We start from the raw sequence: 16,179 nt of genomic DNA, 5'->3' as shown, positions 1-16,179 counted from the left end.
TCATCTATGTGTGTTTGGTATTTTGATAACAATTCTGCTTCAAATGTCTGGATAAATTTGCATGTGAGACATACTCTAAAAGATTTTATGGAGTACCAGGAAGACGGGTATTTGGAAAGATGCGGGAGGATTGTGAAATTTTACAAAACAAGATTGTCCCTTGAGTTTTGTTGATATGATGAATGGGTCCATTGTTTTGGTTTGTTTTTAAACTTCTTTGTTGAGGTGAGATGCTGACTGTCACGTGGACACAAGTGGGAACCTAACTGGTAGCTTGTTACCATCTGGCTTGTCACAACATTTTTGGCTCTTTCTGAGACGGTTTTTAGGTGGACTCTTTGGTCTCCCTATTGTTGTGGGGCTGTAGTGTCCATGTATAACGAAGAATTTGTGGCTTTGGGTGATGGCTGGAGGTCACTGGGGACAGACTATAAAAAATTCTTAGCAGCTGGTTAGCCATAGCCCCATGACAGAGGTGGGCCTTCTTGGTACTCTTGGCAATATACTTGAGCAGGGTCCTGTGTCCAAACGTATGGCCCCTGAACTGGACCAAGCAGGACAGCAAATACCTGCTCCTGCTGGGTGTTCTCTAAACATTCTCATATTAAACCTACAGTTGACCGAATGTGCTGTTCCCATTTTTCAGTTGGACCTGCAACTGGAAGGTGACTGGCACCCCACTAGTTAGTAGCAGGGCTAAATTGGAGCCCCAAGTGTCTGGATTTAGTCTAAGGCGTTTTCCCCATATCTCTGCTGCGTCTCACTAGGATTGGAACTCACTTGGGATGTTTGGTCCTTGTTTCTTTAGCTTTCTCTACTGATACTTTCTTATTTACTACTTGCATTGACACAGAGCTCTCTTTTAAAAAAATTGTGTTTGGTTAATCAACAGTTGGACTCTCCCAACAGCCAAGTGGATTGTGGGAAAACAGAACTCATGAATCAAGTTCCCTGTCCTTAAGACCTGTCGAGTTTAAATGGAGAGATGACACTAACAAAGGAAACAATTAGGAAAAGTCTGAGGAAGGTTTTTTGGAGCATATGATTCTTCTCTTTTCCTTTGTGATTCTCTCAGTGAAGATATGCATGCCTGGGAGCCATTGGCTTTCAACATCTGACCCTTTTCAGTTGCAATACAGTTGAGAAAGCTAAGTTGAACAAAAGTAGGGTAGACTTCCGTGAATTGCTGCAAGGGTGTCCCAGAGAATAATTAAGTATCAGTTGAATATAGAGGAAAGCTGTCCCAGAATTGCTCAGTTGCAGAGTACACCATAAAATAGGTGGTTTGCTGTGGTGTGCTGGAGTTAGCCTGCACTGGCAGCCATTACTAAATTTTCAGGAATTTTGCCACCCATTGGCAGCTGGAAATCAGCCATGATGGTAGTATTTACACCATGGAAATCATCAAATGCCGTAACTAAGAGGATTTTTTTCTCCTCTTCCCCTCCAGTGGGTTTATCAGCCCCTACTGGATTTACTTTAGACTTTGACTATAGTTCTTGTGTGCCAAATGTTTGCACCTGATTCCGCAAATGTAGTATGTCCAGACCAGGACCTTATTTGTACCCTTCTCCTGAACCAAACAATACGAAAAGCACGATTCTTCCCTTTGACTTCCCTGTTTTTATTAGGGTATTTTCAGTGGGGTTCTTCTGGTCATCCAGATTCAGAACTGTGGCATGATCTATTGAGTCCCCCCTTCATTTCCCTGAATACCATATCTGTTACCAAGTCCAATAGATTCTAAGAACAATATCACCTTTCCATTTCTACTGTCACCTGGGAGCCACCTGCTTCAGACCCTCCTTATTCTCTTTTCTGGATTATTTCAGGTTTTGGTAACACTGCTCTCAACATAGCTTATTTCATTAGTTATTTTTATGTCCCCAAGAGGCACAATCTTGTTTTCAGCACAGCTACTCACAGTAGCTTTGTGATATATTTTCAACCTGACTTCAAAGCCCTTTGCAGGCCGTGTGGCTTCCGTTTATCCTTGGAGTCCTATTTCCTCTCTGTGCACTGGGTGCCAAATTGCATCTTTCATTGTTTCCTAAACATTCCTTGCTCACCTCCATTTCCTTATGGCTTGGTTCACATTCTTTTCTCTGACCCAAAACAGTGGTCTCCCTTCTTTAAAGGTCCTTGGTATTTTCGTAAACTTTCTTTATGGCACTTCTGCCATGTTTTGTAGTATAGTTATTTGTGTATTTGTTTTGTCAGCTCATTGAGAACAAAGCTTTCGTTTTACTCAAATGTCTGGTAGAACTGAAAGGAACTTTATAAGTAGTAAGCTTCAATGAATTTTTATTGAAGTAAATACTTCAGTATTGTAAATTGATGCTGGCACAAACGTTAAGATCAGAAACCTAGTAGTTGATTATGTCTTTTGCAGCTGTGTGACTTAAATTTTTTCATGCTAAGATATTCAAAGAACATCAAAAGTTAATATTTATAAAAACTCAAAGTTTGAGTTTGACTAGGACAACAGTTAGGACATGAACTTAAATTATATTGGGGAGGTTGAGAATATGATTCTATTTGTTGACCTTGGATGAGCCAACCCATGCTTCACTGTTTTATTACCTGTTCTCCAAAATGCCAATCACAGACCAGCAAATGCAGATTTCAGTCCTGTGACAAAGAACTTAATTAACAAAAGATTGTAAAGTTCCAGGGATGGTTCATTTAATGGTCCATTTAATAAAAACAACACCAGATAATACATATCAGAATTACAAACCTCTCTGAATGAGACCGTAAAGATTTGACTTACATTATTTATAATAGTGGTTCAGAAACATTACATTGTTAGGTTTTTAGTCTAACCTCATGGCTCTGTAATTCTCCACTCCTGATTGTGAATCAAAACAAAATTGTGTGGAAAGATGATTTTATTTAAAAATGTTCAGTTTGAGAACTGGGATTTTTAGTTTTTATTTTCTTTATCTAGTAGATGAACTTTAGAACTAACAGGAAATGTCATTTGGATTGGTTAAGCATTTTAAATTACAATGTAAATTTAAAATTATACGTGTAGCTTTCTTTAAGTATGTTTGATGCTTTGTTTACTGTATGAGAGAAGGTAGGAAACAATTGGGGAAAAAATATTACCAGCACATGGCTATGTCTATAACACTGATTCTCCAACTCTGGGTCTTTAAAAGTTAGTTGCAGGTCAGAAATGAAAAATAGTTAAAATAATGATAATTAACATGTTAAAATATATTAGAGGGCTAGTGTTGTTTTTGATCTAATGATTAGTGATAATTTGAATCATTTACGTATCAATTTATTTAGAATGGGATCTTAATCGTTTAAATTATGGTCATATGAGACTTTTTTTTTTTCTTTTCCAAGAGTAGGATTTAGAAAGTCAGTTCCCAAGAAAGAAGGCTTTTATTTTCCCAAGTGTTATAATGTCCAATTAGGAAGTTTTCAATCATTCATTGGTTGAGGAATTATTTCAGAGAACTGTATCTCTAATTAATTTGGATTTTTATAGTAAAAATCAAAATCTTATAGTTTCTCTAACAGAGATTACTGTGCTTAGAGTAGCTTATAGAGAGCAGTAATAACCGCAATTTTTCTCTCTTGACAGTACCAGTATAGGGATGGAGGTCATTTTAAACAAAATTGTAATTTAATGAAATCCTCTTTACTTATAACCTAATTAGAAACTTTAAGTGGCCAAGAGTGTGTGGAAATTGGCCAGATTTCTGTATATTTTGTTCAGAATACTTTGAAACCTCTTTCACTGTTTCACAATGTTTATAGATTGTGCAATTCAGGTTTAGTAATACTATAGATAGTCAGATGTCTTAGGGAGAGGAGAAAACAAGGATTACCAGGAAACTTAAATGTTGATAGTACAGGACATAGGACATAAGTACGATGTTATGATACTTTTTTTTTTTTTTTTTTTAAAGATTAGGTAGAAAGTTTAGGGAAATTTTTTGGTGTTTTGTCTCTCAAACTCAGGATACTAAAAATCATATTCTTAAATTAATAAACTGTATTAATATGCATCTTATTTGACTTTCCCTAGAATTGCCATATCTAGAAAAGCTTTTAAAGCTTTTCTTGCTCAGAAGTCTGCTCATTAGAAAGGTCCTTTCTTTGTATTTATTATAGAAATTATAAAGCAAGATTCCTTTTATTTGGATGTTTGATTAGATGCTTTAGGGCTTGGATCCTCAACTGTTCTAATAAGATGAGCTCGCAACTGATGGGATTGTGTAGAAAAGCTTTGGTGCACATCGGTAAGCCTTCTGTTGTAGACAGGTAGAGTCCCTGTGGAGAGTGGCTTTCTTTCTCTTTCTGTCTTTCTTTTTTTTTTCCGAAGTACAATTGACATGCAACATAATATTAGTTTCAGGTGTACAACATATTGATTTGACATTTGTATACATGTAAAATGGTCACCACTAAGTCTATTTACCACATGTCACCATACATAGTTACAAGAAATTATTTTCTTGTGATGAGGACTTTTAAGATTTACTTTCTTAGCAACTTTCATATTTGCAAACGTTATAGAAAATAATTTATATATCTGAAACAATACGTTCATACCATTTGATTGGTTAATAAGACACAAGGAGAAGATATGATTATCGTAACATAATTTATGACAATGAAAACAGTCTGATTTTCAGCACCAAAAGACTATTTGAAACTACACTAAGGTACTTGCAAATGATGGAAAACCATGCAGCCATTAAAAGTTGTGTTTTATAAATTTATAATGCAATGACATGTAAAAAATAAATTGCTGTGAAGATTTTGTATAAACAACATATTTTAACTATGATGGTGAAATACATTCCTAGATAGCAAATTGTTAAGAAGTTACCCAAATTCTAACAGTTGTTATGTCCAGATGTTACATTTTAGATTTTTCATTACAGTAAATTTTTTCAAGTTGTAAAAAAAAAAAAATTTCAATACAATATTATTTACTGTAGTCATGGTATTGTACATTACATTCTCATGACTTACTTTTTTTATAACTGGAAGTTTGTACCTCTTGATCCCGTCACCCATTTCGCCCAACTCTCCTCCCCTTTGGCAACCACCAATCTATTCTCTGTGTCTACCGTGTTTCCCTGAAAATAAGACCTAGCCGGACCATCAGCTCTAATGCGTCTTTTGGAGCAAAAATTAATACACGAATTGGTCTTATTTTAATATAGTATAAGACAGGGTCTCATATAACATAATATAATATAATTATATAGTATAATGTAATATAATACCGGGTCTTGTATTAATTTTTGCTCCAAAAGACACATTACAGCTGATGGTCTGGCTAGGTCTTATCTTCAGGGAAACATGGTATAAGATTGGTTTTGTTTGTTTTGTTTTTTATACTTCACATATAAGTGAAATCATACAGTATTTTTCTTTCTATTTCTGACTTATTTCACTTAGCGTAATACCCTCAGGTTCTACCACATTGTTGTGAATGGCAAGATTTCATTCTTTGCTAATTAAGGCTGGGTGTAGTTATTTCATTGGATGTAATCTGCCACATCTTTTTTATCTATCTGTGGTTGGACTCTCTCTTGGCTGTTGTAAATAATTCTGCAATTAACATCTTTCACATGCTTGTTGGCCATCTTTATGTTTTCTTTGGAAAAATGTCTGTTCAGATCCTCTCCCCATTTTGTGATTGGAAATTTTGTTACCAAGGTGTATGAGTTCTTTATGTATTTTACATATTAACCCCTTATTGGGTATATGATTTGCAGATATCTTCTCCCAGTGAATGGCTTTTCTTTACACTGTGCCCGACACTGAGATCACTTCTGAAATTAGGGCTTCAGCAGTGGATGATGGTGTTTATTGATTATCTGCTTAAATAAAATAGGGAAATTAAGTTTTGCTTTTTATTTTCTAAAGCTAGGAGGAGGCATCCCTGTATCTTGTTTACTGTTTTATAGATGAGCCACATGAATTTAATTTTCACTTTGGATTTTGTGACCTCAGAAGAACGGCTGCAGAAAGCTTCAGTCTGGTGTCCTTAGTTCTAGTTTTCCACACACTGAGCCTAGAAATGCAGAACAACACTGAATGACACGGCAGATCATGTGGGAAGGGCAGAGCACCTCTTTGAAGATGAGGTTAATTTCTCCAAAGATAGGAGGTGAGTTTGGATGGGTGTTTTAGGGGTTGAAGCAATAAAGATGGCAAGCTAGGGTGTGGGAACTTGTGAACAAAGGGAATCCGCTAAAGGATGGAAAACATAGACCCCTGCCTTTTACTCCTTACAGATGTCCCGTTGAGCCTATTATGTGCATAGTGCTCAACCCTGTAGATTATCTCTAAGAAAGAAGTAGAAGATGCATTTCTATAAGATACTTTTATCATCTGCTTAAAGGCAAAACTGAAACATCAGGACTTAGGTGACGAGATATATTTTTACAGTTCCATTAAGAATGAAGATAAAATATTTTACTATGTTTTGTTAAATACAGATTTTTCAGTTTAAATATACTTTAGAAAAGTTCCACTTTGAAAAAAATTGTCTGCTTTGAAGAAAATGTTGTTGTGAAAATCTGAAGAGTGTTACGTAGTGACTCTTGTGGTTGAAGAGCCCTCTTTTTTAATGTAATGTCTAGACTTGCAAATGTACAAACATTATTTTGCCTCTTCTCTTTGCGTTATGCCCATCACTAGGAGGAAGAATGCATGGGCAGGACATCCTGTCCTTTGAAAGTTGGTTTTGTCATGAGTTGTAGACATAATTCCTATTTTACAGGCCGGTATATAACATTTTAAACTCTAGTGCCTTGTACATTGTAGGTGTTCAGAGAATGTAGTTTTTTTTAAGACTGGACAAAGATTGCGTTTGTGTTTTCTTTTCCTCAACGTGTCTATGATGTCAATTGGAGCAATAGTAGATTATAGTTCATTTCACTCTAATTTTTTTTCTTTTTTTTTGTACTGACCTCTGATTCCCTCTGGCAAAGAACTGTGCTATGATTTGAGGCTTATTTAAGAAAATTGATGAGATTGAGTTGTAACTAACTTTTTGGTACTAGCTCTTATTTTTGTGACCAAACGTAAAACTTGATGACCATCTCTGGTCAAGGACAAAAGAGCCCAGCTTAATAATGGTTAACTTTTAAAATTTTAAGTTCTAAGGATCATGAAATTCTTTTAATTGCTTGTTAATGGCTTTTTCCCAACAATTGAAAACTTGTTGAATGAATTGAAAAATTCATTGCTGAAGCCTTGAATTGATTTTCCTTGATAATTTGTAAATAGTTTTGTATATCTACAAATAGGCTAATATTGATAATGTTTTATATTATGTTTATATTATACTTTGATGATAAATTATATAATATTTTGGGGGATGCCTAAAGGTCTTATCCTGTTAAAGCAAAAGGTTTGAAACTGGCAGCAGAGAGCGCTAGAGCAGAGCCTCGTTGTAATGTAGGCTGTTATGTATCTTCTCTTTTGTGCAGGTCTAAGGAATGTGATTTTATCCTGCAGGGATGACAGCTCCTCATACATTTCTAGGAAGGTCGTCACCTGAGAAAAAAGGGCTTTGATCTCTATTTGTGTCACTTAATTTACTAGCTGTATACTCTTGAACCTGGTGCTTAACATTCCTGAACCTCAGTTTTCACATCTATAAAATGGGGATAACTTGAACTGAGGATACCCTGGATTATGTGTGACTTAACCATTCAGCAAACATTTATTGAGTGCCTGTTACACATAATGCTCAGAGAAATTCTACAGGGAAGGGAAGTAGGATGAGCCTACAAAGCTTAGAAAAAGCTGGATGCTGGATCAGCCCGTCTAAAACTTAGCACATTTCTCTACTCACACCTATTATTCATGCTTTCTCTGTTATTAGTGGCACCTAAGACAGAAACCTAGGAATCCTCTATTATACCTTCTTTATATTAAACCGATTATCAAATTTAGCCTGTTGTACTTTTTTTGCTATAAAATTTTATGAAATGCTTGAAGTGCTCATGTGTTGAATTTTGACATATGCATACATCTGTGTCATCCAATCACCTCTTAAGATAGAGAACTTCATTATCATTCCAGAAAATTCTCTCATTACTCACGTGAGCCACTTGTAATTCATTGCAACCAATACATTCCAGATAAAGCAATAAAAGGAATAACTTTTTTCATTCATATCATCAATGTGTATTAATATGCCAGGTGTTGGGATGGGAACTGAGAAGGCACTGGGAAGCACAAAGCCCTTACCCTCAAGTTCTTACAGTTGGAAAAGGATACTGATGAATAAAAAAGAAATTGGTAACACAACTTGAGAAGAAAATAGAGCTTGAGTGTAGAGTGCCATGCCGCCATCTTGATGAGATGAAAGGGAAAGTGAAATCTAATTAGAGGTTGGTGAGAGATGTAATGAATCATGAAAAGAAGGGGAGAAACATATTCCAAGGATATTCAGAGCTGAGAATCAAGAGAACAGGGAATATTGTATGGCTTGAAGAAAAAGGAAATGAGAACTGACCAAAGTGATACCAGAGTGTCAAAAGTGAAAGGCGGAGAAAAGCTGAGTGTTCCATTGTAGGTCATCTAGAAGTCGCCTTTTTGAGGCAAGGAGCGATGCAAAGTGACAGACAATTCTTTGTCAGTTCCTGTCTCTGAATTCCCTCTGAACCTTAGTGAAAACTCTCATTTTACAAATTCCTAGTTAATTCCACATCATTTTAGTGAATTATTGTCGTCATCAGTGTAATGTCAACTACCATTTATTGAATGTCTCTATGTACATTATTTTGGAATGCACTCCATGTTATGTATTTATTTGTGGTAGTGGTCCCCAAAGATAATGTCCGTGTTGTAATCCTTGGAACCTGTGACTGTTACTTCATATGGCAAAGGCTTCGCGGACTTTTAACTGACTGAGTTAAAACTTGTGAGATGGTCCGACTTATCTGAGTGGGCCCTACACGCATTCACTAGTGTTCTTACAAGTGAAAGGCGGAGGGAGGTTACACACAGAAGAGGAGAAGACACATGCAGAGAGAAGGCAGTGTGGGGACGGACGCGGATAACTGCAGTGGCCCTGCCGCAGGATCAGGAGGACCAGCAGCCCCCAGCACCCCCAGAAGCGAGGAATGGATTGTCCCCTGGAGCCTCGACTGGGAGCAGGGCCCTGCCGGCTCCTTCATGTCAGCCTTCTGGTCTCCAGAACTGTGACAGAAGAAGTTTCGGTTGTTTTAAGCCACCAAGTTTGTGGTAATTTGTTACAGCAGCCACTGAAACAGTGCACTTCTTATCTCAGCACACATTATGCACTTCCTGTGTACATGGACTCATGCCCTTTCCTTCACTGCAAGTGTTTGAACTACACTCCCTTTGAAATAATCCTGTTCATCTATGAAGAGCAAGCTCAAAAGCCACTTCCTGATCCCCTCAAAAAGAAGTCATCACTCTCTCTCTGTTTGGTCGCTGAGATGTCCCAAGTGATTCGAATAGTTCCTCATAGTAAGTGCTCAATAAATACTTGTGGAGTGAATTACTTCTGACACGTATTACCGTTGTTGAGTCACCTGTTGTTTCCTCTATTAGATTTTTTTCTTATTTTTTAGCCGAGATACAAGTGCATCCAACACTGTAAGTTTAAGGTGTGCAACATGGTCCTTTGATCCACTTACATATTGCAGTATGGTTACCACCCATGACTCTAGCTGACACTTCTCTCATATCACATATGGTGTCTTTTTTGCGACGAGAACATTTAAGACCTCGTCTCAGCGACCTTGAAGTGTAAAACACAGAATTATATGGTAGTTCCGCGCTTCCAGGGAAGGAAAGGGCATGTGTCCATGCACAGGCGAGGTGCATGATGTGTGGTCTGAGGGTAACAATTGCATTGTTTCAGTGGCTGCTGTAACAAATTGCCACAAACTTGGTGACGTAAAACAACAGAAGTGGGTGGACTGTGATCACTGTGCTGGGCATTAGCTCTCCAGAACTTACTCATCTGCTAGTTTGAAGTGTGTACCCTTCAGCCTGTTTTATTTTAAATATTCCTCGGCCTCCTCTTCTTGTCTTCGTTTCTATTGCCAAAGCCTTGGTTCAGGCCCATGCCTCTCATCTGGAAGCGGCAGTAGTTGGTCTCTCTTCTTCTACATCCTTTTCTCTTTCACCTGAGAGTTCTCACTTTAAATAATACTGGTCATGTGCTGAGCCCTTGCTCACGGTCAGATGGCTGCCACAGCTCTGCTTTATCCAGATTGTCACAGTAAGTCTGTGGTGCTAATGCCAGGCCAGGAGGCGAAGACCCATCCTCGCCTTGCTTAGCTACTAGCAAAGGGTGTCAGTTCCAGCCTCTGCACACCTTTCCTCACCTGTCCTTGGCCTGCTTCCTCTTTCTCTTTGTTCAGCTGTCTTCTGCCAGGTATCTGGGTCATTCTTTTTATCTACTGTTTGCTAGAACCCAAAGCTTTTCCATTAACTGTTAACCAGTTCACCCTAGGCAGATAGTACATGGGCCAGTCCCCTGCATTTGTATTAGGGGTATGTCCTGCTCATAACCATGAGACTTGAGGTCTTTTGATAAGTATCGATCTCATATTTTAATAAGATTTCAACCCGCATAGTGGGCCCGTTTTATACCTGCTATGAACCTACTCATGGTCTTTACTTTTTTGCACTTCTGCCCTGATGAGAGGCTGCCTGGCAGTGGGCTGGGGAATGCCTATTTTGTCTATTCTTGTTCTGCCCATTTGTAATCGCTTGATTTTTTGGAATCTGCCTGTCCCGGAAGATAAGATGGGCTTTGCTCTCTACTTGCAGGTTCACAGGCTGAAGCCGAATATCCCAGTGCTTGACCACAGTGCTTCGTGCCTCTTAGGTGACTGTTGTCACTTACCGCTTCGCCATCACAGTGTGTGTCCTGTTCTGCTTTCTTCTCTCTATAACCGGTGGGAGTTGAGAAGAGCATTGCCTTACCTGTTTGTGTTTTGTTTTTGATGCCCTAGGTCAGGATGGCTAACGGGTTGGCTTCCCACGTGGTGCCCCACGTCCACGTCACACCTTAAAGAAGCTGAAGAGAACATTTTAAAATGTAAGGCTTTCTTCTTATAAGTTAACTGAGCTGTTTGCTAAACTAGGTCCAATATTCGCATTGTCCTGAAACTGAAGATAAGATTCTGTGTCGCATTAGTCGTTGGCAAAAGAACTTTTCTATGTCATCTGCCAGTGCATAAATGTGGGGAGGCAGGGCCCTCAAACTTTTTGTTCTTGGTTCCCTCTTCTACACATAAATTAGTAAGAACCTTAAAGAGCTTTGTTTATAGGTTATAGCTGTCAGTATTTACCACGTTACAAATTAAAACTGAATCATTTAAAATGTTAATTTATTTTAAAATAATAGTAATAAACCCATTACAGGTTAAAATACATGTCATGTTTTCTAAAAGTAACTAGTTTCCAAACACCTGTAGTGAGAAGAGTAGCATTGTTTACATGTTAGCAAATCTCTTTAATGTGCTGCTTAATGTAAAGCAGCTGGATTCTCATACCTGCGTCTGCATTGAGACTGTCGGTAAGCAGTCACCTCTTACGTGATCCCTGGAAGAGTCTGCTGTATACTCATCGAAGAATGAGAGTGAAAGGCAAATAAAGTCTTAGTATTATCAAAATAGTTTTGACCTTGTAGTACTCCTGAAAGGGTTCATGGGTTCCCAGAGGTCCCTAGACTACTCTTTGAGAACAGGTTCTAGGTGTTCCAGGGCAGGTAACCTTTGTAGAGTGGAACAGATACTGGACCGGAACAAGGTAACCTGGTGTAGGCCCAGGTCTGCCGTCAGGTGGGTACAGGATCTTGGGCAAGGGGCTTGTCTCAGCTTCCTGTATTTTACCCGTAAAGCCCGGGGGTAGGGTGATGAATTCCTTCTGGTTCTGGTATTCTTGGATTCTCTAATTCTGCATTTGTAGCGGTGTGGAAACCTTGTCTCTTGTTTGTTTGTAATGGGCATTGAAATTTAGCCAAACTAGTAGTGTCAGGGTGTTCCAGGTATCTGGGTATACTTCTAAGCAATGGTGTTTATTGTGCGGTTTGAGTCTGCGGAAACCATTCAGAGGAGAGGGCTAAGCAGTGCCGCTGGCCCTGATTCCTGATTATTGTGTGTCTGCGCGGGTGTCGGTTTTCATCCCCTCCTACCACACAGGAGCTTTCTTGTGATTTGAATGATTCGGGAGTAAGTGATCAGAACTGGATATACCCATAGGATGGGACAGTGAGTCATCTTACATGGATTTAGGATGAAAATAAATTTCTACTCGCTGTATATACTTGGGTAACCTTGTTCTTCACAAAGCTGGGAAAGCTGTCGTTGTGCTTTACTAAAATAAAATTCTGACAAACTGCTGAGCTCGAATGTGTGGGGGGTGGAGGGCATGGCTCCTCCCTGTGCCTCCAGGCCAGTGGGGTCTGCATCAGCGCTGTGGAGTTGAACCCCAACTTCGCGTTCATGGTGCGTGTTATCCCCTCAGTGGGGTGGATGGCACTGGAAGGGGCTGATACCCTGCATCTGAGATGCCTAAAGTGCTGCTCGGCTTTGAGCGTGATGAGAACCTGCTGAGGAAGGTGGAGGGCACCGCTCAGAGTCTGGGTCTGTTTCCCATCAGCCGGGGCCCCAGCGTGCTGCTGGCTGCTGGGGAAAGTGAGACTTGGTTCCAGGCTTCAGTTTTTCATTCCGTGACCATGTGTACCTTTGTTTATGGATGTCCTGTTTGCTAATGCTGTCACCTGTATCCCCAACCCTTGACCAGTGACACAGTAAACACACAGTGTGCTTGAGTTCGGTATTTTTTTCTCATGAAAGGTTCAATAACAACCAAATTCTTGTCAGGAGCCATAAAAGGGTGCTAGATGCTCAGTTCATGCATTTAACAAACATTGATTCCCTGCTGCTTGTTCTAGGGATGCAAATAGGAGAGAGAATTGGCCCCTGGGCCAATGTCAGATGTGGAAGCAAGTGACTGATGCAGTGGGGTGAGCGCTGTAATGGAGGTCGCAGATGGTTTTGTGGGAATATGCAGACATCTGTGTCCATGGTGCTGACGTGGTTTAGTTCGGCATTAATGCTGGATCGTCTCCTGTTCTAAACTGGTGGCATTTCCCTCCACTTGGTGGCCTGGGCTCTGTTAATATGCCTCATGAATGCTGGGTTTTGTCCTTGCTGCCACTATGTGGGTACAAAACCTGAGATTATTTCTTCTGTTCAAAGGCAGAAACTCCCAGTTCGCCAGTGTTTGTCCACTGCAGGTGACTATATACAAATAATGAAGGGGTACATCTGAAGTGTAGCTTTTGGTTAATCATCTGATGTGAATGAATTTCAAATTAGTTTCATCTTCAGTGTATTTAGGGGGGAGATTTAAAGTATTTAGTCCCACAGCATTGAAGGCAAGTAAGAGTTTTTGTCTACAAACTTGTGATTATTTGCATTTTCTAGGGAGCTTATTGCACTTGAGCTCACACTACCTGGTCTCTCATCCATACTCTGCCTCCTTTTTTCTCGTAAATTCTGAAGTGATTTAAGATTGCAGTTACGTGTGCAATACAGATACTGTTAATCCTTCCCTAGATTCGTGATTCACTTTTTAGAGAAAAATCTTTCTTTGAGTCTGAACTTCAGTCTTCAATGCTTTAATCTTCAAATGTTAGACAAAGTCAGGGTGGCATTCATTTTTGTCTGCAGAGCCAGAGACCTACACATAACGGATTCAGTGAACACTGAGTTCCCCTCCAGTTCTAGGAGTGTAATACCCTCATTTGATAGATGTGGAAAGACGTCCAAAGAGCTTACATGACCTGACAAAACACCTTGGCCACAGGTACTTGAGACTTGTCTGGGATGGATCTTGTGACTTAAGTGTAAAATACGGTAACTAAGAATTGTTTCAATGAAATATGTACTTTTTTGTTTTAGGGATGACAAAGGCTAAAATCATATGAACAGACACCAGATGATTTCTAGATTCTTAATTTTTGATTGCTCTGAGAATTTCCGATCAGAAGTAGTGACGCTGAGCAGAGTTTATCTTTTATGTTTTTATTAGGTGTCCCCTGCGCGTACAAAAAAGAACCTGTTCGTATATCTAATGGAAATAAAATATGGACACTGAAGTTCTCTCACGATATTCCCCATAAGACTCCGCTTGTCCTCCTCCATGGTTTTGGAGGAGGCCTTGGACTCTGGGCACTGAATTTTGGAGACCTTTGCACCAACAGACCCGTCTATGCTTTTGACCTGCTGGGCTTTGGGCGAAGTAGCAGGCCCAGGTTTGACAGTGACGCCGAAGAAGTGGAGAATCAGTTCGTGGAATCCATTGAAGAGTGGAGGTGCGCCCTCGGCCTGGACAAAGTCATCCTGCTTGGACACAACCTGGGTGGGTTCTTGGCTGCTGCTTACTCACTGAAGTACCCGTCCAGGTAAGTGCTCATGACAGAAACAGGCACCCAAGTGCTACTCTCTAGCTCCCGTCTTTGCTGGTAGCTGGTATCTGAGCCTTACAAGAAAGATTCTGCTAAAGGACCCTATTGACCAAATAGTCACAACTGAGGGCCAATTTAGTAGCCGAAATAATGCAGTCAGATTTTCCTAGTATTACACATTTTCCTTTTATACATGGATAGAAAGCCTGAGGAAGGACTTTCTAGTCTGTTTAACTGAGAATGCATACAATTGAAACCACAAAACTGTGGTGGTAGTATTGCTTACTATTATTATTATTGTTAGATCTATGGATTCAGCAGGTCTTTCCTAACCTTTCCAGGTTAGAGTGAGCTGTGATAGGAAACCGGAGGTTGGAGATGAGAAGACCTAAATGCTAGCGCTATCTTTTGGCTTAACCTCTGAGCTTTAGTTTCTTCATCTCTAAACCACAGAAAATGCACCTGCATAGTGTATCCTACAGGGTTTTTGATTATGCTGTGCCCTAACCCACATTGTTACAGAATTCTTTTTCAGAGTCATTGAACTGGTAGTTGTTTGCTTCAGAATCTTGGTAGGATCTACCCCTTTCTTTACCTTTTCTTGTGCTATTTCTTATTATGTTGCTACTCTGAGAGGAGGTCACATTACAGTGCTAAGAAAATAGAAAATCTCAGTTTTGTTTTGTTCATCTTTTGGAAAAAAAACAAAAAAGATCAGCACATTTGTGTTGCCAATGTATTTTTCTATTGGACTAATTTCTAAATCCACAGTTACAACCACCTGTGACATGGAGGTCTGTGGCTGAGACCTGGGAGGGTGGTCGTTTTCAGAGAGCGTCACACCATGAGGCGGCCCTTTGCGTAACTCTAGGTGGGCCGTTGGGACAGAATTTGACATGTGGAGCAGCAGCCTGTGTCCCTGAGGTTTCCTCCCTCTGGAACAGCCCACTTTTTCCTTATAGAGTCTTTACCTAAACTTCAGCATTTACACATGAGTTTTCTGGAGAGTTCATACTCCTGTCTATGCTAGAGGGTAATACTCTTGTCAACTGTTCTTGCAAAAGAAATCCAAATTTTCTTCTCATTGGCTTTTTGGGACTCCTGGCTTTAATCGTGTCCTCCTCTCAATGACCAACACCTACCAAGTAAGAGAAAGAAGTGGAGACTTTTCTGGTATAAGACAACAGGGAGGTTGGGCTGCCTTTGTTTCTTATCAGCTGTTTGGTATATCTATCGTGTGGTAGTTATCCCTTGGAGATGTCACAGTTGTGAAATAGTTAAAGAAATAAAGGATTTAGTTGATTCAGAAGGGAATGACCACTTCAAAATCATCTATGAGAGAGAATAGCAACATATTTTGAATGATACGGGAGGCAGAACAGGTACCATGTTTCCCCGAAAATAAGGTCTACCCGGACCATCATCCCTGATGCGTCTTTTGGACCAAAAATTAATATAAGACCCAGTCTTATTTTAATATAATATAAGACATATAAATATAATATAATATAATATAATATAATATAATATAATATAATATAATATAATATAATATTAGTATTATATTATACCGGGTCTTATATTAATTTTTGCTCTAAAAAACATCAGAGCTGATGGTCCGGCTAGGTATTATTTTCGGGGAAGCACAGTATCTAAAACAAAGCCAGTGATCCCTGCCTTTGACTGACTACATTTATAGAAAGTGATTTATGAATGTTTGTGCCTAATGC

At 39.3% G+C, this 16,179-nt stretch overlaps 1 protein-coding gene across 2 annotated transcripts in view; it reads left to right on the top strand.

Annotated features, from left to right (window-relative positions):
* Nucleotides 1-16,179, top strand: part of ABHD5 (abhydrolase domain containing 5, lysophosphatidic acid acyltransferase) — a 31,350-nt gene that overhangs the window by 1,336 nt on the left and 13,835 nt on the right. Inside the window, exons 2-3 of one of the 2 annotated variants that reach the window (XM_019724109.3) lie at nt 10,986-11,071; nt 14,074-14,446. In XM_019724109.3, the coding sequence (XP_019579668.1) occupies nt 10,986-11,071; nt 14,074-14,446 (459 nt within the window). The remainder of the gene's footprint in view (nt 1-10,985; nt 11,072-14,073; nt 14,447-16,179) is intronic. The other variant, XM_019724107.3, reaches the window with a different exon arrangement.

This window comes from Rhinolophus sinicus, chromosome 5 (assembly GCF_057876585.1).
Source record: "Rhinolophus sinicus isolate RSI-liver-muscle chromosome 5, RSI-T2T, whole genome shotgun sequence".
NCBI lineage: Eukaryota > Metazoa > Chordata > Mammalia > Chiroptera > Rhinolophidae > Rhinolophus > Rhinolophus sinicus.
The sequence above is the reverse complement of the archived record's forward strand: the minus strand, read 5'-3'. Positions and strand labels throughout refer to the sequence as shown.